Source organism: Lutjanus erythropterus, chromosome 23, assembly GCF_056507025.1.
Source record: "Lutjanus erythropterus isolate fLutEry1 chromosome 23, fLutEry1.hap2, whole genome shotgun sequence".
NCBI lineage: Eukaryota > Metazoa > Chordata > Actinopteri > Lutjaniformes > Lutjanidae > Lutjanus > Lutjanus erythropterus.
Window position 1 is genome coordinate 19,618,677 of NC_139339.1, and position 26,185 is coordinate 19,644,861.

The 26,185-nt window shown below is 39.4% G+C and overlaps 1 protein-coding gene across 2 annotated transcripts in view; it reads right to left on the reverse strand.

Moving 5' to 3' along the window:
- The window catches only part of exoc6b (exocyst complex component 6B), a 116,855-nt gene that overhangs the window by 31,726 nt on the left and 58,944 nt on the right, over window positions 1-26,185 (reverse strand). The window contains exons 16-21 of one of the 2 annotated variants that reach the window (XM_084712532.1): window positions 23,320-23,431; window positions 21,994-22,128; window positions 21,624-21,812; window positions 17,332-17,361; window positions 7,820-7,961; window positions 2,143-2,216 (exon numbers count right to left, since the gene is read on the reverse strand). In XM_084712532.1, coding sequence (XP_084568658.1) covers window positions 2,143-2,216; window positions 7,820-7,961; window positions 17,332-17,361; window positions 21,624-21,812; window positions 21,994-22,128; window positions 23,320-23,431 — 682 coding nt within the window. The remainder of the gene's footprint in view (window positions 1-2,142; window positions 2,217-7,819; window positions 7,962-17,331; window positions 17,362-21,623; window positions 21,813-21,993; window positions 22,129-23,319; window positions 23,432-26,185) is intronic. The other variant, XM_084712533.1, reaches the window with a different exon arrangement.

The window sequence follows — 26,185 nt, forward strand, 5'->3', positions numbered from 1 at the left end:
ACACTCGAAAAACGGCGATGGCAAACACAAGTTTGCTCATACGCGCTGTCACGCACGTACGCACTTTCTTGCCAAACACTCTTTTTTTCCATAAAGTTGAAATACAGCGTGCGTGCGCGCGCACACACACACACTAACAGACACACACACTCCGCCCAACATCCTGTATTCTGCAGAACACAGTGGAGACGTCCAGTTCTGTCCCTCCTCCGGCTGGTTCTGCTCCGTTTTTCCCAGGACCCCGAAACAAGACGCACCCCCAGCACACAGCCGGGCCCACTTCCTGCACTAAAGTGCTTCGTCCGAGGACTCAGGGTGGCCCCTGGGGGGGGTGCGGGGTGGGGGGGGCAGTAAAGAGGTTCTGAACTGGTGGTGACATTTCACCTGTTCAATGATTGAGGACAAGTGTTTCATAAAACATCTCAGTTGCGTATACGTTCTATAATCCCTTCAGTCACATTTAGGGAACCATAAAGCCAAGGTTTACCCCAGTAAACGTTACATGGTACAAGACTAGGACTGATCAAACATAGCAGAAGTACATCATTCTAGTATTACAAACATGTATGTGCTTGTAATACTAGAATGATGTACGTGTGACCACTGTTACGAAATGATTTGCATAAATGTATACATGGCTTATACAGATCAATTATACAATTGCTTACTGAACAAATTTCACAATCAGCAGATGGATTTATTACTAGTTAAGCTTTGAAATCATGCTCACAGATCAACTCACAAATCTGCTATCATCTGTTTGTTAAACCACAAATGAGCTGCACCAGAGTCCGTTTGGAAGTGGACAGAGTCCAACTTTCTCAAGCGGTCTTGGTCCATGTCTCAAAAATAAACATTCAGTCCATTAAAAAGAATACAGACCGAATATAGTCTTGAGGCAGTTGGATCAATCCGGACAACTGAAGGAGAGCTCTACTGTGGCACTTCGTCAACCTACAAAAAGTACTTAGCAAACTAACGTTATTTTAGGAACTAGTTTATGTGTTGCTAGGCAACAGCCCAGTCAAAGTTCAGTTGTGGAACTTTATTTTGGCGGAGTCAAATAAATGAGTAAATAAACAAAAAATGAATAATTTCTTGTTGCTTATTACTGTTAAATAATAAAGGGTGCTAGTCTAACTGTTGTATAAAAGGAGCATCATACTTGAAGGTTGTGTAGTTGCAAGTTGTTTCACTTGCAAAGGGGCACATGTCAAGTAGAAAGTGTATTTCATTTCACCAACGAAGGCTTGTCACAAACTAAGGACTGTATGAAGAATCCTTTCTAGTTGTCCATCATATTTGACTGCACAGTATACGGTAATCAGAGGCTGACATTTTTTGGGGAATCCTGTTGGTCATGGGATTCCCACGGGATAGGAGTCAATTTCACTACCCATCACGTGATTGGGACGGGACAGGGAAAAAAACGTCAATGGGAGAGGGAAAGACAGGACTCATAATAACAATAGGCTATTAATCACAATGAGACAGTGACCTGGTGAAATAAAAGAAAAGATGACACGTTTGACACATCTGCAACCATTTGATTTGATCTGTCAGAGCTACTGCATCAGATTAGCAGATAAGAAGCTTCACCTAAATACATTAAATTATGACATTTTCTTTACCTTTTGAGTTGATCTGTTTATATTTTTGTAAACTTTCTTAATAAATGTGTAGTTTTGATGCTTCAAAGGTAGATTAATGTGATTACTTAATCAGCAAATACAATCAACTGAAGAATTTGACAAGAAAAAAAGACAACTACAGAGATGGTGCAGTGGATGGTGAATAATAAAGAAAAGGAAGAAATTCTGTGGAAATGTTGGAAATTTAAAAAATGTAACAAGCAGAAGAGAAAAAAGGAGACAGATGGAGGTCAGCAAACACAAATAAGAAGGAATTGCTGAAGAATAAAAAAGGGTAAAAAACAAAACAAAAAAAATCCAAATGAAGGAGGAAGACAAGGAGGAGAAAGCTTTGGAGGAGGAGGAGGAGGACTGGGAGGGAGGATGGGAGGAAGGATGAAAAGGACGAGGAGGGGGAGGAGGTAGAAAAAAGATAGTAGAGAGGAGAAAAAAAAACAGAGAAAGAGAAAACGAAGGAGAGGAGAGGACCACGAGGGAGACAAAGACCTACTTGTCTCAAGTCACTGAAGGCCAGAAGCAACGTGTCACCCTGGAAGCCTGCGACCGGGCCGGCTCTGGCAAAACCTGTGGGAAAATACAAACCCGCCCCCCCCAGTCCACCCCCGGAGAGAGGGAAGAGAGGAGGAGGAGGAAAAAAAAAGGGTGAAAAACGGAATAATAAAAGACCTGGTCGGATTCGCTATGCATCGGGATAGATTGGCAGACAAATGACAGCCTGGAGAGGAGGAGGAGGAGGAGGAGGAGGAGGGGGAGGAGGAGGGAGGAAGGGGAGGGCAGGGTGTTAGAGTCATGTCGCCGGGTCTTGTTGAAAAAGAGAAAGAGTGTGTGTGTTTGTGTGTGTGTGTGTGTGCGCGCATCCTAGTGGGTGTGAAAGAGAAAGGTTTTGTAGTGTGTTTAAATTCAGGTTGTGCTGAATGTGTGTGTGTGTGGACGATCGAGATTTTCTAGCATTTGTCTTGCTTGATCTGAGTGTCTAAGAGTGTGTGTGAAAGTTAGTCGCCTTGTGAAGTGTGTGTGTGTGTGTGTGTGTGTGTGTGTGTGTGTTACAGCTTGACCGATATATCAGACTGATATGTGCCTATCACAGATATATCAGTATTTCCGTATTAAAATGTTTAGCAACTGACTGAGCATGAACATTAATTTCTACAAGTGGTGCGCTGTAAAAAAGTTGAGACAACTCAATTTCAAGGCTTTAAGTTTCAGAAATCCCAACAACAACTGTTCACAGTGAGCTTTGAACTTGATTTGTCTTATTTGGGTGCTTGAACATTAAATTGTTAGACATCAAAATATTAAACTAACCATCTTTCACTTGCACATCAAATTCAATTATTAGGGGGTTCTAAAAATAGATTCTACTTATCTTTATTCTGTGCACAGTCCATATAGAAGAGGTCTATTTTCATTCCAGCTAAATAATTCACTGTATCAGCCACCATATCAGTAAGTTTTCCCCTCTAAAATCCATATCGGTCTCAAAAATCCCATATTGGTCAGGCTCTATAGTGTGTGTGTGTTTATTTGTTGTTTGTACAGGGCTTCTCCTGCATGTTTGAGAACAGTTGAGGACTGTTGGATTTTGAACCCAGGGTGACGCCTGTGTGTGTGTGTGTGTCAGTGAGTCCCAGTGTGTGTGTCGGGGTCGTACGGAGTGTGAGCTGGGGTCTTGGCGTCAGTTGGCCCCCGTAAACAAGCCGACTGGTATTCTGAGCGAGGGAACGAGAGAAAAGAGGAGTGCCGCGAGGAGGGAGAGAGCAAGCCTGTAGCTAATCTCTTTCACCTCAGGACACATACACACACACAGACACACAAGGCCATACACACCACAGCACTGATTACACGCCTGCCATCTTCACTGACCCCCATGAGACACACACACACACACCCACACACACACATACAGGGCCGCCCTCATAAGCTGTGAAGCTATCGGCTAAACGAACCTTTTATCACCACACTAAACCTACGTATTCTACCTACTCACTTTTACTTCACTCTTTATTCCTTCACCTCCTACTCATTTTCTTTCTTTGTTTCTCTCCATCTTCATTTCAACAACTTTCTACCAATTTTAATTACAAAACAGGCCATTTAAACTTTACAGAAATGATCCATATGAACATCTTTTGATCGGTCACAGGTTTAGTTAAGTTTCGGTGCAAAAACGACTTGGATATGGTTAGAGAAAAGTTGTGGTGACGGCTAAAAGAAGACAAAGCAGACTGCTGGAAGGAAAGTGGTGCAACCGTCCACTCCAAACTCTTCTTTCAGAGGTTCTTTATTGGTTCAAACATAATATTAAGATTTTAGGAATGGGTATCCTTCGAAAATGTTCAGTACTGGTACCGCTACCTTGGCTTTGACACCGGTTCCTGAATGACACTTCTTTTTGATACCAAATCCATTTTAACAAAAAGAAAACTACAAACTGGACTAAAATGAAACAAAACCAGCAGAATATCTGTACAGTATTGGACTAGATAAAAACATATAACTGTCAAAACTCTTGAGTTACAAAACTTGGTTAAAATGACAAGGCATCTTTTAATATTTGATCATATTTAAGCACTTTGATCGGTGTCATTGAACTTCGGTGCCCAGCCACCTTTCCTCTTTTTCCTTCATATTTCCAACACGCCTGGTTTTGACTCTACCCTTTATTTCCCTTCACCTGTCAGGTTTTTATTTTTTCCTCATTTTTTTTTGTCTCAGCTCCTCTGTACAAATTAGTTTTTCTTCCGCTTTCATCACTCTTTCCATTTTTGCTTTCCTCATCTTCTCTTGACCTGTTTGTTAATATAATGTACAGTTTGATCCTATGTAAAATGTCAGAAAATAGTGAAAACTATTGAGCAGTGTCTCCCAAAGCCCAAGATGACCTTATCAGTTGTCCTGTTTAGCCCATAACCCAAAGATATTAAGTTTACACTCATTGAGGAGCGAAGAAACCAAAAAACACCCAGTGGTGCTGAGGTCCACAGCTGATGATGATGTCATACTGGTAGTTTTACATACTGGTCACCTCCACTCAGGTAAGTGTGGTGCTGAATCTTCAGGGGTTTTAACACCCAGTCCTATCGATGAATCTGTTGTTATTATTTCCATTGTTGGATATCTCATGGAGTGATATTTGTCAGGTTTATGTTTGGATGATGTTAATGTGCCGTTAGATGATGGCTGAAAGAATAATCCCATGAGGGATGGGTCATGTAAACATACACAAAAATAAATTATTCATTAATTCATTCATACACCTATTTTCATCATGCTTACTCCTTTCTCATGATCATGTTCATTTCATCTGCACCTCCTTTTCTTTTTATCTGTCACAATCCTGAAATTCCTCCTTTTATTTAATCTCCCTCGCTTCCTCCTCCTTTCAGACTAACCATTAATTTTCCTTTAATCCTCTCTCTCATCCATGTATTTCGTTCTCTTCTCTGCCCTCTCTTTCTTGTGTACGTTCATTTTTTTTTTTACATTTCACACCTCTTTCGTTTAATCCCATTTTCTCTGCCCTCTTGTTCCTCGAGCTCTTTCATCCCATTCTGCTTTTTCCTGCTGTATACTGTCTTTTTTTCATTTAATCCCTTCTCAGTTCATTTTCTTTTAACACTCTCCAGGAGTAAGTATTTTACTTCTCATTCATTTAATAATTTTTAATCCCTACTTTCTTTCGACTTTTTCTTAGACACCACTATTTCATGTTGCCTTTTTTCTTTCTCTTTAGCTTTCCATATCTTTTTCTATTACTTTTCCATTTCGCCTGTTCCTTTGTTTATTCCTTCTTTCACAGTGACCCTTTTTCCTCTTTCATATTCATTCTCTCCATCCATTTTTCATTGTTACTTACATCGTTCTTGTTCATGAACCCACTGCACTTTTACCATTTATCTTTCTGTGTCAAATATTCCCTCTTTCGCTCCGTTCTCTCTCTTCCTCTTACCTTCCATTTTTCATTTCACTCCTCTTTAAATTGAATCCTTTGCTCTTACTCACCCCCTCTCCCCTTTCAGCCTTTAAAGGGATAGTACTGACTTTCTGAAGTGGGGTTATGTAAGATTTTACCTCCAGCAGATGGCAGACGACACGCCCCTGGTTTGGAGAAGCAGAGAGGGGCACCAGCATGGAAGCTAAGCGCTATACTGCTATCAACAGGGTTAGCATCAAAACATATTTTAGCCACCTGAAAAAAATCACTATCAGTTTAAGTGTATGCTATCTTTACAGTGCTTTATTTTGTGATCAGACAGCCTTTTCTGAGGGGAATGTCTGTTGTTTTCGGCCAAACTACTTCTACAAATAAACTTTTTTGTCTCAAGACACAATTTCATAACTGATTGTTTGCTTCTCAACTGGGGTTGTGCTGACCACCATCTACTCTCGGTAATACACTGACTATGGACTAAGTACCTCATACAACCACCCTTCAAATGTTCTGAACTATTCCTTTAAATTGAATCCATTGCTCTTATTCACCCCCTCCCTTTTCACCTTTAAAGGTTATAGTTTAACAGTATAAGAGAGGGAGACAGATTTTTTTCCTTTATTTTAATCCCTCCACTCCATCCTTCCATTAATTTATCCATCCACCTTGCACTTTTCATTTCAAAGCTTTTATTAAACGCTTGTTCTGCTTTCTCTTTCAGGCTTCTTCCATCATTCATTCATCCTTTTCCCTTTTAAATTTAATCCTTCTTTCCCACCCCCACCACTGTCTTGTGGTTTCCTTCTGTCTCTCTCCACCCTTTCCCCTTTTGAATTCTTCACATCCCTCAAATTTTTCGCCTCTTCTGCTTCTTTTCCATTTCATCCATCCCCCTACTGTATCCTCACCCCCCCATCTTCCCCCTTTCCTTCCATCCTTCCCAGTCTTTTCTTCTTTTGAGCCCTCCGTCTGCCCTGAATAAGTAACTCTGTAACCTCCTAACCCCTCTGCAGCACTGCATGCATGTCACTGCACATCACGTCACAAACACACATACACAACACACACACACTGTGTGACCCGCTCTGTGACTCTAAGAACCTTGATCATGTAAAAACTGAGCCAAAGACGCCCCGCATTCATTCTTTGCTCCCCCTCCTTTATCTGCAAGTTCTCCTCTGCATCTCTAAGTCTCAGAAAATGAGGCGAAGGGGGAGGAAGAGAGAGATTTTGAAGGGATGGATGGGGAGGAAGAGGAAAGAGCAGCGAGGAAAGGATGGGAGGAGAGAATAAAAGAGGGAGGCAAGAGTGGGAGAAGGGTGGGAGAGGAGAAAATGGAAAGAGACGAGAAGAAAAAACATGTAAAGACTTTCAGAAGATCAAAGATGCTCTCCCCTCTCTATGTAACTGGTTGATCCATAGCGCCCCCTGTGCTTTCAACTGCAAATTGCACACATGACACTTTCAAGGTTTATTTTGAATGTTGATGAATGTCCTAGACTCGTCCATATTGTTGAATATGGATCCGAACTAGAGCTGAAATTATCAATTGATTATTAATCAACTATTAAGTTAATTGCCATCTACCTTGGCCAACTACCTTTCCATTTTTAATAAAAAATGTCAAAATTCTCTGATTTCAGCTTCCCATATGTGAATAGTTTCTCAGTGACAGTAAACTAAATATCTTTTGGTAATGAAAATAATTGTTAGTTGCAGCCCTAATCCATATGTTCAAATAAATATACTTGAGGAGCTACGTAATTCAGGCACTTTTCATTTATGACTTTCCATCAACATTTTTGGGAGTATAAATTAGGGATTTTGTGTGAGTGTGGAAAGGTTGAAGGCAAAAATATGTGAGGAAAGTAAGGAGAAGTGGCCAAATTAAAGAAGGAAGAAGAAGAAGAAGATGCATAGGATTAAAATAGGACAAAAGAAGGAAATAAATGAAGACATCATATCCCTGTGTGTGTATGTAATCCTCTGACTTTGTGCAATAATAAAAAAGAAAAAAATTTAAATGAAGGTATGGGGCTGAATTAAGACAATGAAGATAAATGAAGAACTGAGGGAGGGAGGAGGGAAGGAAGAAGTGAAAGAGGAACTCAAGGACGAGGGAAAATGGTGAAGATTCAGTAAATGTAACACTGATGGGTATGACAATAAGGACAAAGGGAGGGAATAAAAGCAAAAGGCAAGCATGTTAATTTAAAAACTAAATGTCGACACTCACTCTCGCACTCCTTGATGTCGGTGTGGAGCTGGTGCAGAGCTCCCATGGAGATCTGTCTGACCTCCGGGTCGAGCAGGAGCTGCATCAGGGAGGTGGAGATGTGTTTACAGGCTGACATGCAGGCTGTCTGCGCCACTTTACCCTGAGAAAGAGACAAAGAGACACAAAGAGAAGGGAAGAGAGACAGAAAGAGTGTGAGATCTCTGTATGTTGTTTATCTGTGACCATTAACCAATGAGTATGGGGCTTCTTCCTGAAAGACACAGTTTCATTACATGACTCTCTTTTCCATTTCCTTGCGAGCTGCATGCCTCTTCTTCTTATCTTCATTCTAACCAGGAATATAAAGTTCTTTACAGACTGTGTCAAACTCTGGCCTGCAAGACCTTGCAAAGAATATCATTTTGCACAAAATAATTCAAATCAATGCTGCTTTCTGAAAGCACAGTGTCCATAAATTCCTTGTCCCAGAAGACATCCTAACTTTGTTCTGATTGTGCACTGAAGGCGTCTTGCTGTGCAGTATGTCAGTACACACTAGGTACCGTCTCAATATTACATAGTTGTTTCCAGCCGTTTGTAGTTGGTGACGTTGATACACAGCCAAGCTGCATGTCCAAGAAAAGAAAAGCTGAGAGGGAAGGCAATTTAATGAGCTGGGAAAGTGAATACATTTTTATGCTTAATAGAGACAAGCTGGTGTGTCGTCTTTGTTTTAGACTGGTGTGTTCATATTTTCAAATAAAGTGAAAAACTCAACAACAATGTAGCTTTCCAGAAATCATGATGCAGTTAATTATGATCTTTCTAGTAGAAATTAGTTCTGGTAGATTCTACTGTTTAATCTACCCAATTATCTTGAGTAACTGGGACATGATGTCTGGAAAAAGACCCTGGTGTTGAATTTTTCATATTTTGTTTTTTAAGCATATTGAGCACCACAACTACCAACCAAAACTACCTTGATGGATAAATAGAAGCACGGATCAGGGGACAAATATGTACTTTTGATTTGGGGATGAATTGTTTTTGTTTTTTAAGGTGTGCTTCCTTCCTTTTTTTTCCTTTTACACTCAAGTTAACGGGTAAAAGTTAAGGCTGACAGTTGAAAAATATGTCTGTGGTATTAGTTTCATTTTGATCTGTTTCTCAGGGAAAAAGAGGGAAAGAATGAGACAGAAAAAGCAACAGATTTAATATCCGAGTAGCAATCACTTTTGTATTATTTTTCAGACATGGAAACATGCTCTCCTGCCAGTGACGGCTAAGTTTTATTCTTGTTCTTGTCTTTTACCGTGGTATCGAGAATCATGGGAATTCACTAGTTTTGATATTGACTACTAAACTTGTGGTACTTGATACTTTCTTATGATTATTATATTCAAATTTCTGTCATATTCTCCCTAAATTTTACACACTGGACAAGCAACACATGCACACACAAAGAATGTAGCCAAGGAGCACAGTCAGATGCCTGCTAGCCCAGATACACTGCAATACACACAAACATTCATAGATGCACGCACACAATGGTAATCAGAATAGGTTCATGTTTACTTAATCATAAGGGTTTTTCAGTGTATGAACACACACATTCCTACAAAACCACACAAACACACACACACAGAGTGAGAGCTAATATGTGTGCTGTGTTCAGGTGCAGTCAGAATGATGAAGTAGAATAATAAGAATAAAAGCAGCGGATGAGGAAGTACATGACAACGCATTAATACAGAAACCAAAACATGTGTTTGTGTGGGTTTGATTGAGTGTGTGTGTCAATGTGTACTGTATGTGTGTGAGTTTGTGTGTGCGAGCAGACATGTGTGCAGTCTCGGTGACTAGCCGTGGCCCTGATCTTGACCTCGGCGTCTGCATTCCAGCAGAATGAAACAAAGAGATGAAAAGGAGACGAGGGAAACAACTGAAAATGAGGTAAAGCTCGTAAAAGTTCACCGTAGTCGTGCTGGAGGGAAAGAAACAAGAAAGCACAGGGTGAAATCAAAGAAATCCACTTTTTTGTTTGTTCCAGTCATGAAGTCAATTTGAACTCAATTTCACTTCGGTTATTATTTCATTTCCTTCTTCTAGACTCTATTAACACAGTCTTATGCTCATGTTACGTCAAGATCACAAATTAACGCCTCTGTATATTTCTGTCCCTCTGTATGAAATAAATAAGGACTAAAAGAAGTAAAGGAAGTGTATGTTCTACTGCAGGGCATGATTATCTAAATTAGTCCTGACGGGACTTTGATGTGTCTGGCTGATACAAACACAACACATACACACAAACACACCTTCAGGTGATTACCAAACACCAGACCTTCTGTTCGGGCCCTGAATATTGAAGTACCTTCATTAATCACACAATGAGACTGGACACACACGTATATACACACACCATGTACAAATATACACACAATCAGACAAACACGTGCGTAATTGTGCTTAATGTTTAGCTTTAAGTGTTGGCGTGAATCTATTATAATCATATAATTACACTGTGTTTATACAGCTCTAATCGCACATCAGCGTTATTTGGTTATGTTTGTAAATGTCGCCATCATTCACTGAGAAAAAATTGTCGACTTGATCTTCACACAAATCTATGCACTGTGTGCTATGACTTGAATTGTGTTCTTTTTTACTCTTTTTTACATCTAAAGTTGCAGTGTATGAGATTTACAGCTATCTATTGGCACCGGATCTATTGTTTTCATTAGTGTATAATCGCCTGAATATAGGAATTCTGTTTTTGTTTCCTTAGAACGAGCCCTTTATATCTACAGAGGGGTGGTGTCCTCCTACATGGAGGGCACCATGTAGGTAGCCCAGAACAGACAGACCAAACACTGTCTCTAGTGACAGCACTCCATTTTTTGTGTTGGTTTCATAGCCACGATGGGGTTCTCCTGCATGCTTGGAAGGGTAGGATGAAATCGTTTGCTACTAGATGCCACTAAATCCTACACACTAGTCCTGTTATTTAAAATGGTCCATTGTGTTTTGGTATACGGTTTTGGATCAGTGACCAATGGAAAGCCACCCGTCCGAGTCCAATTTTTTTTCATAGGGATGTCCCGTCAATGTTGATGATCAATTGAAACAATACATTCCCCAGTGTGTGCTACACTGACCAATGCAGCTGAGCTCTAACGCTTCCAGTGATGTCACAGTGATGTGATTGGTGTTAAAGAGGAAGTGTGCAACTCAAATCTCCTCCTCTCTGTGGCCAGAGGGTGAGTTAAATGAGGGTTTTTGTCACACGACACTATGTTTTGTCCAATAAAGCTATAGCTATAGGATAAGGTGGTGATGTATGGTAATATGGGTGTGGGAGTCAGACGCTTGTGTGCAATGCATCCTGGTAAATGCACTGCAGTAAAGCTATGTAGGTGCTCCTGTCTGTCTATGATAGGGTACAAAAAGTGCTTTCATAATGAATTTGTGACCAAAAAAAAAAAGTACAGAGCTCTAAACTCAACTTCAACAATTTTTCCATCCTAGTTTTCTAATGTTTTCAGACAGAGGTCAACAGTCTGGTTTCAAGAACAGGTGGGATGAAAACCACCAGCTTAGGCAAAGAAATCAATGACTGCAATAAGTCTTATATTGATATTCCTGTGGACTAATCAATTTGAAAAGATTCTGGAAAATGATCAAAGTTTGTTTTCCAGTCTCCTGGACTGTAATAATATGAATTTAATCAGTAAGAACGGGTTTTAAAAACATGTTATTTGACACATTCGTTAAAATTATTGACTTTCATTAAGAAACAATTTAATCAAGTATTTTTTTTTTATTTAAGTGACACTTATATAATACAATTTCCTCTGTTTGTTCTCCAGGCAGCCGCTCAACTCGCTGCTGCAGTAATAAACTGGTTTCCCCTCAGAGATCCATAAAATTCATCTTATCTTATATAACAAACCCAACAGCAGCAGAAAGATCCCATTGTAGTTGTGAGTGAACAGAGGTCCACCTCAGGAAAGAGTCTGGAGTGCAGTTCATTGAAGAGGCAGCCCTCACCTCAAAGGGAAATCAAATTACACACACGGTGCACACGTGCGAACACATATGTTCGAGAAACACACACCTACGACTGGCCGGATATCCTCCAGTATGATGCTGGCTTCTGAGGTCCGTGTGCGCACACACACACTCACACACACACTCCATACAACCCCAAGGGTCAGTTATCATAGGGTGAGATTGAGCGTGAAATAGGCTAATTCTATTTACATGTCCTGAACCCGACACACACACACACACACACACACACACACACACACACACACACACACACACACACACATACACACACACACAGGTAGGTCTGTCTGACAAAAACGGTGTTGTCTCAGAGTTCAATACAGACAACTGGGAACCATTAGCCCGAGGCACAGTGGAGGGAAGGAGGGAGGAAGATAGGAGATGAATGGAAAAGAAAGGTTGAAGAAGGGTGAGGAAAGAAAGGGAGGGGGTGTAGGAAAAGAAAAGACAGATGAAGAAAAGAAAGGTGAGAAAAGGTGAGGAAAGGAATGGGAAGGATGGATGAGAAAAGGAAAAGAAAAGAAAGGTGCAGGAAAAGAGAGGAGGAAAGGAAAGAAAGATGGAGAGTGAAGATAAGGAGATGGTGAGGAAATCAAAAGGAAAAGGGAAGGAAAACTAAAGTGAGGAAAGGAATGGGAAAAAAAAGAAAATAGAGAAAGTTGGTGAAGAAAATGTGAAGTAAGTTAAGGAAAGAAAAGACAGGAAAAGGAGAAGAAAGGAAAGGAAAGGAAAGGAAAGAGAAGAAAAGAAAAGGAAAGGGGAAAAGGAAGGAGAGGACAGGAAGGCAAAGTGGTGAAAAAAGAAAGCAATGGAATGGTGAGGAAAGAAATAGGAAGGAGGAATGAGAAAGGGAGAGATGAGGAAAGGAAAGAAAGAGAAAGAGAGAAGGGAAGTAAAGAAAAGGAAGAGAAAAGGTGATGACAAGTAATGGGAAAAGAAAAGTAAACTAAGGAAAGGAGGAATGAGGAAAGGAAATGAGAGGGAAATTGAGTAAAAAAAAAGATGTAGAAAATTAACAAAAGGAAAAAGGAAATGTGAGGAAAGGAAAGGGAAGATGGGTAAAGAAAAAGTTGAATGAAGTTAAATAAAGTAAAGGAAAGGTGAGCAAAGGAAAAGAAGGAATGGGATAAAGGAAAAGAGAAGAAATGAAAGCTGAAAGTCAAGGAAGTATGGGGAAAAGAAAAGGAAGAAGATGATGGAAGAAAGAGATGCTTCCTCTCCATCCTCTCTCCCTCTATTCCTAAATCCTTCCTAACCTCAAACTCACCACCCCTCCATCCCTCCTCCCGGCTAACGAGAGACGTTCATCAAAGGGCTCATTAAAAGCTACTTAGCTCCTAACGGCTGAACAAATAGACAAGAGACGAAAGAAAGCAGGCGTAGTGGAGGGGAAAAAGGAGAAGGGAAAGGATGGGGACGAGACTGCTGGAGTCAGGCAGAGATGAAGGTGGTGCACAATCAAGAAATGGGAACGGATGAGGGAAGAGGAAGGAAAAGGAGGAGTAATGACAGGAATGCAGACAGATGAGAATGACAGTCAAATATGCTAATAAACAAGTACATTTCCTTCCTCATCTGTCTCAATGTTTAGGAACTGGAAATTGACAGTTTGGACATTTAAAACTACATCAATCAATATTTTATATTACTGAACTGAATGCCTAAATAAAATACAACAAAACTTTTTAAACATCTTTTTTTTAACTTTATTGTTTTGTTTTGTTTTTACAGCATCTTTAAGGCAAAGCTAGCTAGCTGATGAGGAAATTGGAAATTCCCACAATTAAAGAATTTTTTTTTCTCAGCAATTGGTGGAGACCAAACCAGAGCTAAAAATAAGGAGTAAATATTGAACTTATATGTGGAAATAAGCGCTTAACTCAAAGGGAATACTCATACTGCTCTGAGTCTGCTGTATGTGTAAATGACAGTGTTTCTTCAGGTTTCAACAAGTTAAGTTTAAGCCTTCTTACAAACCATAATGAATTAATGTAATCTAATGCCAAAAAATCCAAGTACAAGCAAGTGTTTATTAGTTCACAGTTGGTTTATTTTGTAGTTGTTAAAGCATGATCAATACAATCTTTTCCCCAAAAGTTAAAGTTAAATCCAACTTTATGACAGTAACATTAAGTTAACCCTAATTTTAAAACCTGTCCAAATCATTTTTAAGACATTTAAAAGCCTAATACTGAGATTATTTTGGACTTTTTGTGAAGCTTTTTGCTTAGCCTTAAATATGTTATAAGGGAACAATAGGTCAGGTCTGTATGCAGCAATATTTGGGTTTTCTGCCCTCTATTTGCCGGTTTTTGCCAACGTTGGGGCAGGGCTTTCCTGGAGAGAGGTGACTGTCACCTACTTCCATGCCCCAATAAAGATTTACCAGGCTGATTAAACAGGTTTGTACAGTTAAACTCTTAATAATAAATACTACCTAAACTTGACATTATTATGAATATGCAATACAATAAAATATTTTTCAGAGAATCTGTAATAATTGATTTTTAGGGTCACTCTGGGGCAGCAGAATCAAAAATTAACAAGCTGACATAATTTCAGATTATACAATTGATATGGCAAAACTGGTGCATCACTGAGCAACATTATCATTCATTTGCAGCCACGTCTCTGGCCAACAAAGTCAAATATTAACTCTCTACTAGCTCTATTCATGTTCTCCAACAAATTGCCATCTTTTTTTATTGAAAGCAGCAACCTGCTGAGGCTAAAAGCAAATCTACGACAGCAGTGAGTGAGCCAAAAGCTGCAGGTCAGGAAAAAAACAAAACAAACTTAAAGCTGAACCAAGGCTCTGCAGAGCTGAAAGGTACAACAGATGGCAGATGATGATTACCTGTGGTTTTGTCTCTATGAGCAAACATTTTCACAACACACATAGTTATCTGATCCATCGTTAGTATAAAAGTATTGATTAGTTCAGCTTTAAGAATTGAAGCAAAGTTTTCAGGCGCCTTAACAAATTTAATGAAGCTTCCACCTGATCCTGATGATCTTGTTCCCATGCAGCTAACTTAATACAACAAAATAAAAGTGTTTACGTGTGTTCGTGGTCTCACGTTCACACACACTGGGATAAATTAATCTGTCTCCAGCAGTCTTGTTCAGTTAGCTGAACCCAGGATCACGAATAACCACAAAGAGTGTTCAGTTTAACATAGTCTGTGGGCGACATCTCCACATCTGAAGCTTTCTAAGATCAAGTTTGTACTAAATTTAATAAAGAACCTCATATAAAATTTGTTAGAACAACTAGAACCTCATATGTGAAAGAGCTCAGTGTAGTAACAGACTGATGTGCATCTCCACCAAACTATGCACCTCCCATTTTGGACACAGTTTTTTAAGCACTCCCAGCTGAATTCAACTTCAGCCTCATAATGCTAGAAGCAGGTTGCGTTAGAAACACAGCGGCGCGGTAAGTCACTGCTTCATAACGCACTGATTCACAACTCCTGGAAAGGATTCGACACGGTGTATAATATGCTCTGTGTCCATCCAGAAACCTGTCAGTCAAGTGAACAGCAGGTTAGGGCAGCCAAAAGTCAAGAGGTGGGATCACAGCAAAAAATATGATACTGACGTGCGACAACCCAGAGTTCAATGCTGCCTTGACTACATCTGTGACAGAGAATATGATAGAAATGAGTTTCAGCATGAATCTGAGGGGTTAAACAGGTCTCTATTATGAATTATGACTTGGAAAACGACTGAAAATGGGAATCTACTTATGTGTTTTAGACTTGGATTCACACAGTCAACCTCCAAATCACCGTAAAAGGAGCAGATCCAGGTTTAGTCTTGTGGAACAAGCACAGATTGCTGCATTATGGCAGGTATTTGTTCACGTCACTCAAGAAACACCACAAAAATGAAGTCTGGATTTAGATCTCTGGTGCATTTTTGTGACTGTTTTCTCGTCGAATGTAACCTTGACGCACACACAAAGAGCCAGTGCAAACAACTTCACTTCAGGGAATTAAAACCACATTTGATCTGACAGATACCAGGGCTGGAAATCTCTTCTTGTTTAGTGCAACAAGTGGTAAATAGAGTTTTTCTCTCTAATCTCTGGCCAAGACTGAGTAATTTCGTCAAATAAAAGTCTTATGTGTCAACATTTTGACATATAAATAAGGGGCTGTGTCCACCAAATCGTTTTTTTTTTCTGAGGAGGGTGTATCTTTTGAATCGTTTGCCATGGAAGCGCAACATACTCACACGATACCATGAACCTTAGCAGTGTGATAAAGCATGCATGTTTGGTGATTCTTTCTGGTTACTAAGAGCTGAAAAATGTTCAACTTTGGATAAAACGCTGCACTTGTCACAATCACTTTTTACCAAGCCCAATCATAGTGGAGGAGGGGCAAGACAAATAAGCTACTACAAATTGTGTCCTGCTCAAACTCCTTGAACCGCGCTCCGTCCAGCTTCAGCTCTTCAACCATATGAATGTGCTCGCCAACTTGTTTCCTCACCCACAAAATTTCATGAACCCACAATCATGTTTTTTTTCATCTGCCTGGTTGGGCAAATGCGTCAGATATCTATTTTCATACTGCACAACACATAATTGGAGTTTCTTCCACATCCTGTAACACCACCAAACTTAACTTCTGTTTTACAGAACAATTAAAATTTGCCCGCCACCATTATCTGGTGAGTGCCTGACCAGGATTGCGCATGTGCAACTCACAACAGAGATCAAAAGGAAGTTCACTCCTTAGCTACTTCCATCACCTGCACTGGAAAAAGACGATGTGTTTAATTCTTTTTTTACCACATGCCAAACTGGGCAAGCCAGTTGCTAAATTTACTCACCCAAAGTGGCGTGTCATTTGCGTCAGGCATGAAGGCACATAGACCAGCAGGTACTCTCATCCTATGTGCTTGAGCCCTCCCCACAGAGCAAGGGCCAGAGCAAGTAATCTACTTTGTGCTAACATTTTTTACATTCATTATTTGTGAAATGAAGTACTTGCAACACATAGATTATCCATTAATTCAGCAGATGTTCCACATAATAGCAAAGCTTTTCAATTGGAACGCTGCACCTTCAAAGTTACAAAGTTTTTAGGAGGAATGTCTGGTGTTTTTACCTGGGATTTATATTTTGGTGGATGCAGCCCCTAAAGTTTTAGGCTGGAGTAGGACCAAAAGATGTTGTAAGCTGCTGCCAAACTTTCTGCTACAATAGCTTAAACACAAACATAAGTGTTTCGTGCTGGATACTATTTCCCTCCCTGGTTGGGACATTGATTTTGGGCACACAAACACAGATTCAGGCAAACGTGCATCACTCCCTTTTTCATCTCACATGCTGGTTTGGTGAACTCTCATGTGGGGATTTCGGGTCAAAGTTGAAGGGTTAACAAAGGTCAGTCAGGGTTTGGTACACATCACTCCGTTACTATAACAACCCAGATACTCACCGGTAAGGTTGCATGTTCTATGGGCGTTCCCTACGGTAAGAAACATAAACCGGGAAATTTAGCGAATGGCAAAACAGTAAAACTCCTGTGTTATTAATGGGAGACATGAAAAGTTGAAGGAAAGTGGGGGAGTGTAACGGCTGCACGGAAATAAAAGCCGTCAATCAAATCACTGCAGGGACATTGGCAGCTTTTTCCACTTCTGTGTGCAAAGAATTCATTGCACAAAGGTCCTTGAGGTGATGCTAATCTGGCTTTATCTGGCAATTTGTTGAGACGTGCTGAAGCACCACAGAGAAGTCCGTGAGTCCTCGGCACACAGAGGAGAAGCGGCCGCCAAACCTTCTCTGTGCACGGCAGAAAGCTGATCAAGGAGCTTGTAAAGGCATAAAATTGGAGCACTATGGTCAGAGGAGAGTCTTTCTAATTTTCACATGATTATTTTCACTCCAGAGGCCCTCTCATGCCTTCTCCGTTCCATCTTTAAATTTGAGCTCAATTCGATTATGCATATTTAGCTAGCACTACACTCTGAGTGGTATTATTAGCTCTTGGATGGGGCAACATTTTCCTCTCTGGTGAGAACTGGGGCGATGAACCCGTGTGCACACAACTCTCTAAAGTTGTTGAAGAAATGTGAGTCTGCACAGCTTTCTCAGAACACGTCTGCTTCCAACTGCTTACATTTAGAGCTGTTAAAACAACCACACACACACACACAGAGTGCGCCAGACTGCTGCAAGAATGTTGCTGTGTCACGGTGAGCCTTCATTTAACAAATACCAATGACAGGTCAGCGATCTGTGCGTGTTGGGTTTCACTGTGTTTACTGTTAGCTGCATAACATCTCAGATTTTATTTTTTTACAGTCATAGAAATGCAAAACAATCACATACTCCTGGATTCTTGGTCTCTCTCCCATGTCTATCCTCCACCTCAAATCTTCTCTGACCTCACCCCCCTAAGTGTGTTAGAGAATACCCACAGTTTGCTTTATTTTCTTTGACTAGAGTTCTATTGAAACATACTGTATTCTACTCTCTTATATTTACCCCTTTTTACCTTTAACTGTAACTTCTTTGAGTGTAGTTTTACAAATTAAATGTATATTTCATATAATTTGTATATTTTGCAGTCGTTGAAGTTGAAGCAGTTGTACCAGCAGTTTTAGTACTGAGTTGTTTATTGTCTATTTATTAGCTGTTAACAGATCAAAAGCTACTCACAATTTAATGCAATTATATTAATGATAAGGTTAAGTTTGTAGAAGCAGACAAAATACAACCTGAGCCTATTATCATTATCAGTAACCGAATCTCTAAACCTGAAACAATTGGTCAATTGTTCAATAAAGCAACTGACAGAAAATTTCAATTGTTTGAGGCTTTGTTAGAGGAAACATTCCAAATATTCTTTTGGCACAGACTTCCAAAATGTAAGATTTTTTGCTTTTTCTTTTCTTCATGTGACACTTAATTGCATATTTTGGAGTTTTGGACTGTTGGCTGGATGAAATTACCAATTTGCAAGCATCATCGGGCTTTAGGAAATTGGGACAGACATTTACCATAATCTCTCTAAACTATGAATCAAGAAAATAATTGGTGAATTGACTGTGAGTCAAAAAAATTATTAGTTGCAGCCCTATAAAGCTTGACTCCTGGTACCAAGATCCAATGCAAGAAATAAGTCTGAATTACATTCAATTTAATAGGGTCCAGATGAATTGCTGTCAATACATTTAAAGGTGTGAAGCAATTTTAGGCTCAGCACATCTAAAATCAAAGAAATGAACAGATGATGTCACTACCAATACTTGCAACTACTACTAGCTACAGCTGACATTTCTACAGTCGACATACTGTGACATCCATGTTTATTTGGCGCACACAGCCAAACAATCTAGCAGTCAAATCTGAGTAAATGACATGAGGTGAAAACTTACTTTGCTTCCTGTCTATGTTTGGTTCTTTTAGGGGTAGTTTGGATCAAGTCTAATTATATTTTCTTCGAATTAAATTTCTCTTTCTGTTTGAGAATAAATGAATGAATTTGGTGTTTATGCAGGTTTTCCACATGTCAGTTTTGAATCAGGTCCAAATTTAAAGACATACAAGCAGTAGTACTAATAGTAGCAGCAGCAGGAGTTTAAGTAGTTTTTTATTTTTGCCTTTATTGACCCCCGTCTAGTCTACTCTCTTCAATAGTATCTGATTCATTTCTGTGTAACTCAACTCTTTTATATGATCACCTCTTACTTCAGAGGGTCATACCACCCAGCTTTTTAGATCCATAGCATCTGATCTACTTAGGAGGCCCCGCACTGCGAGCGAGTGTGTGTGTGTGTTTAAGTTTGTGTGACGGGGTCATGTCCGGGGCTCGTGGGGGTGCACGAAAAGCCTCTTAGAAGTGCTGGAAAACACTTAGCTCGACCACCTTGTGTGTGTGGCCTTGTGGCCTTGTGACCCGCTTTGGCCAAATCTGTGCACCAATCACCTTAAAACTAACCTCTGCGTGCGTGTGTGTGTGTGTGTGTGCGTGCTGTAAGTTTCATGAGAGCTGTCCATGTGCTTAAAATCATCTTACACTGGAGTGGGAACATGGATCAAATGTGATTGTGTACATAAAATCTTAAGGAAAGAAATGCTCCATAATTCACCAATGAAATATCTTTTTTGGGGGGCTGAGATCAGAGGTTGAGCTTTGTTGAGAATATTGAATAGCTTGAAATAATGCACTTTTAAATTCTGGATTAATTCTGGATGTAGGAGTTAGATGTTTGTTTTGCGGTTACTAGGGATGCATGATCTTGAATTGTGGTTGATACACAAAATGCTGATCCTTTGTAATTTTGGCCAACTGCAGATACCAATATATGCACTTTTTTCCCATCTAAAAGAAGAGAACATGAAGTCTCCTCTGTAGTGAAATTAACATATTATTATGCCTACTCTTATTATGATGGCCAACTGTCATATGCAGATGTAATAGAAGTCTATAATGACTAAATGGTGCACAATATTCATGTTTTTTTGTATTTGGCAGCCAGATACTCACAGGACAGTAAACTGAACACCAACATAAACCAAGGAGATGAAGAGAGAGACAGCGCCTTGATAGTTCATCGCAGTTTATAATAATGCATAATGCATGATCTGTCTGTTTGTTACAGTTAACACAAACCCCAGTCTGCAGTGTAGTTCATGCTTTACTGGTAAACCACCGAATAGTACAGTAATGTTGGGATTCATAAGTTTTCATCCCTGTCCTTACAACAATAACCTCACTATAAACAATAATTTTAAAATGCTCTGGATAGTTTGTTGCTCAATAAATTTGTAGAAAACGACTACACTTTCTTAAAATATATTTATTTTAAAAGGTATCAAATTTGATCAAATGCAAATTCCATAATTCATAATCTTGAATATTACCACTGTGGCCTAATACAAAGGAAATGTTTCATTTATAATGGTTATTATAATTGGAACTACTTAACATGCTTAATGTGCTGTCAGAGAGTTGATGTTTTTGTTTCTGAATCATAACTATGAAAAATTTTGATCATTACTTGTCTACGCTCTAAAATCCATTCTATACTGTTCGTGGTGCATTATAACATCATGATGGAGTCTATAATGTCATTACAGACGGGCTGTAGAGTCAATAGCCTGAGCCGCTGTCTAATCTGGTGCTGCCGACCCGACCAGCTCACCCTTTAATGAGCTTAACGGGCCCCATGTTAACGATCTAACCCGTAACAAGCTGATACTCTAACGAACTAAAGCAGATTGTCCTGCCCTGTGATGTCTCACGCTAACATGCAGAGAGACTGGTGAGTGAGCTTATATAACACACGCACACACACACACACACACACACACACACACACACACACACACACACACACACACACACACACACACACACACACACACCAAGTATGTATATGGTGTAGAGTTATTATAGTTTCCACCATAAGAACGACAAGATATTACACAGAAATATAATTATCAATAAAAATCTTATCTTTTTTTTCAGCTGGCTTACATATTACTATAACTTTGCTTTACTTTAGTTCTATGTTATATTCTATTTTTCTATTTAACCTTTTTTTAATCTCATTCTCTTATTGGGAATTTTATTCGGTATCATTCTTTGTATTTATCTTAATCTTCCCATGTAAAGCACTTTGTAACTGTTTTGAAAAGTGCTGTATAAATCAAATTTTAATTGTTATTATTATTATGTATTGACTCTACATGTGTGTGTATGTGTGTGTGAGTACTAACAGGCAGGTTGGTGAAGACGCTGAAGGTGCTCTTCAGAAAAGCGATCAGGTCAATCAGGTAATCGCTGGGGTCCAGAGTCCCTCCTCCCTGGACTCCGGCCATCCAATCGTAGTCAGCCAGCTGCAGGAACTGGTCGATCTTGGCGTTCAAGCTGGTGTAGATCTCCGCCTCGGCTGCGTGACGAGCGTCCTGCAAGAGGACACAAATCAAAAAAAAGGTGTGTGGGGTGTTTGTTTTACATGCCAGGATAAAAAAAAGACAGAAAAATGTGAGGGCAGAAAAATTCGTAGAGAAAAGAAAGGGAAACTAATATGGGGAAAAAAGAAACTATAGAAAGGACAGAAGAAGAGAAGGAGTTTCTTGGGTGTACCTTGAAAGTTGAAGTCCCGTACAGCTTGGTAGCGTTTACTGTGTCAGGTGGAACATTTGTGATGTTTGATATGAACTCCTCCAGAAAGTGGCAGCTCTGCTCCAGGTGCGTGGTGTTTATGATCACCTGCACCAACTGGATGTAAACAAAGGACAATAAAAATGAACCAGTTTATTTACACGTTCTATGAAGCCAAAGTCTAGAGTGTACACTTAACATACTTAGAATGTGTTATAATTGGCTTATGACACTGCATAATTACACTTTCAATGATTCAAATATTCATCATGTGTAATGACAATAATTGTAACACATTGTAAATTTTTTTATAATTGCTTATATGGTCAAGTATCATTAATATCTCGTTAGTGCTGGTCAGTTACTTTTTTGGCGAGGATCATCTTGTATTATAATTAGGAAGCTTTATAATTACTGTTATAATGTATTATAATGTGGTGACAAGTTACTCCAGGGTGTCGCTGAGTGCTTTAAGAGAAGCAATGACATTCACAAATGAATTAACCCCAAACCTGACTCTGCCTGTGTTACTCAGTGATGGAAAAAGGTATTGATAAATCAAACAGCAAACAAATTTAGAAATGACACATAGCCAATTAACATTACATCAATAAATGTACTCCATCTATTTATCTTGTCAGTATGATCTTTGAAAAAAAAAAAAAAAAAAACTCAGTGAGTGAAAAGCAATTATGAGGTATTATGATACCTGACCTTTTGGTCTGAAAAAGATAATAATATGAAACAAAAGAACTTCATAGAGCAAATATGTGTGACATAAACAAGTGTCAAGAAACTAATTACAGTTGGTTTTACTGGTTTTTGCATCATAAGCTTCCATTTCAACATTTGTCTCGGTATTCTGCTCATTATGTTGAAATTCAGCAGAGTTTCTGACTATAAATTGAACGTGTTTAATAAAGTCTGCAGGCATGTTAAATTTTCCATAACACCCTCTCATATCGTTGCATCCTGTTTTTGAGAATTACTGATGTTTGGTCTCCAGGCTGATCATCGAGCATGGAAACAAACAGCATGTGGAAGTGGAAAGTAAAAATCACCACTTGGTATCACAGTTCATCGTTCTGCACAGTTATGACAACAATAACAACAACAACAGGTTGAAGAGGGGAAATGTCTGTTTTTGTCAGAGTAAATGAGCTGGAAACGGTTGAGAATGACCATTTTGAGCAACGGAGTCACACTGAAGTTTTGCAAACAACATTAGCTCGTTCCCTCTGAGAGAGATTATCAGGAGTTTTTTTTTTTTTTCTTTACACATTACACACACCCACACACACACAGTACCTCTGCCAGCCCGACATTCTTCTTCTTAATGGCGTACTGCAGACAGTGGCTGAGGGTTCTGGTCAACAAGAGATTTGTCGACTTGCGGATCATATCATCTACCTCCGTGGAACTGAGGACACACACAGACACACACGCAAAAAAAGAGAACAGCGGAGAATCAGTGACTGTGCAGAAAAGATTTCTTCCATTCCTTGCAGAGGGCTGCTGCGTCTGACAGCCAGGACAAACAGTTTAAGTGAATTTCTCAGACTGTGAATCTCTCCATTTGGAAAAAGTCTAAATGTCGGCCAATTCAAATGAATGCATTACCATGTTATGAGCTGTCAGGCTCGTTAAAAGTCTAATACTGGCATAGAGATCCTGATAAAACTGCAGCTTGAAAATAATTAACCTAAAATCACAAAAAAGGCAAATTCATACTGAACAGATCCAAAAAATGACACCATAATTAATATAATACTTTAATCACAGACTTTTTTTTAGACCTATTTCTCACCAGAGGTGTGAACTTGAGTCAGACTCAAGTCACAAAACATTGTCACATGTCGATCCTCAGATGTACAGAGGCTTTGCTCTTTGATGATTTTAGTTTTTGGCAAAATCAAAAAAGACTTGTTGCAACTCAACTTAGACTTTACAGGGAAAGCTCACCTGAAAATCAAAAAATACATGATTCCACTGGACTGTAGAGCTATTTATTCATCTATACCGTTTCAGTGTGAGTTGCAGAGTTTTGGAGATATCAGCCATAGAGGCGTCTGCCTTCTCTCCAATATAACTGGACTGTATGGCACAAGCCCTGTGTTGCTCCAAGCACCAAAAGTCAATTTTAAAAATTCAAAACCAGTGTCTCTTTCCAAAAATCATGACCTGGTAGCTCAAAATAATCCACTGTCTTTCATGTCAACAGTTTCTTTCTGCAGTAGAATCCACCAGAACTATTTTTTCCCCAGCAGAAAGAAAATAGTTCCTACATGCAACTGCTCACAACAAGGTTTGTGAATAAACTTGAGTACCTGGGTTGTGATTTCTGTAAAGGGACACTGGTTTTGCAATTTTCTTCTTTTTTTTTTTCAAGTTAAGCGCCATTTAGTTCCATTATCTTGGAGAAAAAACAGAGATCTCTATGGTCAAGATCTCCACAATCTCAGTTAATTTCCTGAATCAACTCATCTTAATGTTATTCAGTCTCAACGAGTCAAACACTTAATTCCCTGGATCAACTTTGAACCAATTTAACAGCATCCAATCAAGTTGCAGGAGAGAACGAGGAAGAACTAATGCTACATTACAGAGCTGATACCAGAAACTATGCTGTGGTCAAGAAAAAATTAACTGCAGTATGCAAAACGTCGACAATTACAGACGGAGACGCAACAACATACAACTTCGTTCAACATTTGAAGGCCTTTGATTAAGTCTAGGCTCCGCTGGCATGAAATTTAGTGACAGGCTCATTATGACTTGTTTAGGACTTGAAACTCAAAAGTTCAGGACTTGGTTCTTGAGTGCTAAATTGAGACTAAGTTGGGACTTGCAAAACAATGACCTCTAATATTACCAACCCCTGTCCTCAGCAGACTTTAAATGGTCGTAAAATTACCACCTCTGCACAGCCAACAAGGCTTAAAGAAAGCCAGCAGGCTTTTAGGTTTGAAATGAGCTCAAATTTCCAGTTAAAACAAATGTTTGATGGCGCTAATCAGACCCACTTACAAAATCTCTGACATACTATCGATTTTGTTATGTTTGAAATGTGGGTGATGTTTGGTGAAGAAACCCAGACAAATTTCTGCACAATTTGGGGAGTCTAGTGAGGTTTTTCATGGCAGCGTGCATTTCTTTCTCTCCCCTGGTTAATAACTGGCTCCTGGAAGCTGCACAAAAAGATGAACTGAGGCCTGTTTGAGTCCAGATGCTGTTTGACTCCAACGTAAGGTTAAACACAGAGATAGAAGAATGTTGGGAAACAGAATAAAAAACAGAGAAGGTAAGAAGAGACACACAAAGTCAAAAGGGGAAAAATGCAAAACAAAAAAAAAAAAACATGTTATATAACTGTGTTACAGCTGTGTAAAATGTAAATAAAAACCAAATATAATGATTTGCAAATCCTTTTCAAACACTGAATGCCTGTGACCTTTGACCCTTCAGGGGCACTGCATTAAAAGCCAACATAATTGTATAAAGGATACTACAAGGGCTCAGGAACTCTTTGGAAAACCGTTGTTGCTGCATCTACAAATGGTTCTACAAAGTTCAGGTACTACACTGACCTGCCTGCAGTCCAGACCCGTCTCCCACTGACAATGTGTGGTGGATTATGAAGCACAAAATACAACAACAGCGACCCTGGACTGTTGAGCACCTGAAGTTTTACATCAATGAAAAATGAGAATAACGAATAACGATTTCAAAACTTCGACAATTGGTGTTCTCTGTTTCCGAACACTTTCTAAGTGTTGTTAAAAGAAAAGGTGATGTATCACACGTTGCAGGGATGAAATTCATAATGTATATATACAAAAATCAATTAAGTTTATCACCTTTCCTGAGGTATAACTTGAAGAAAAGACAAAGATTGTTATGTGTACGGATACGTTCATCCAGGAATATTATCACTGGCCCTCGAGACTGGTAGGTTTAATGCCACTCCAGAGGAGAACAGACTCTGTTTATTGTGTGAGCTCAGTGAAATTGAGAGTGAGGTTCATTTTTTTTTGTTTTGCTGTCCTGCCTCTGAGGACTTAAGGGATGTACTTTTTGCTAAAATGTCTTTTATTTATGGTGACTTTTTTGGCTGAATGAGTATGACAAGCTTGAGTTGTGCTTTAGAAAGGAAACCTTTTTCGTAGCAGAATTT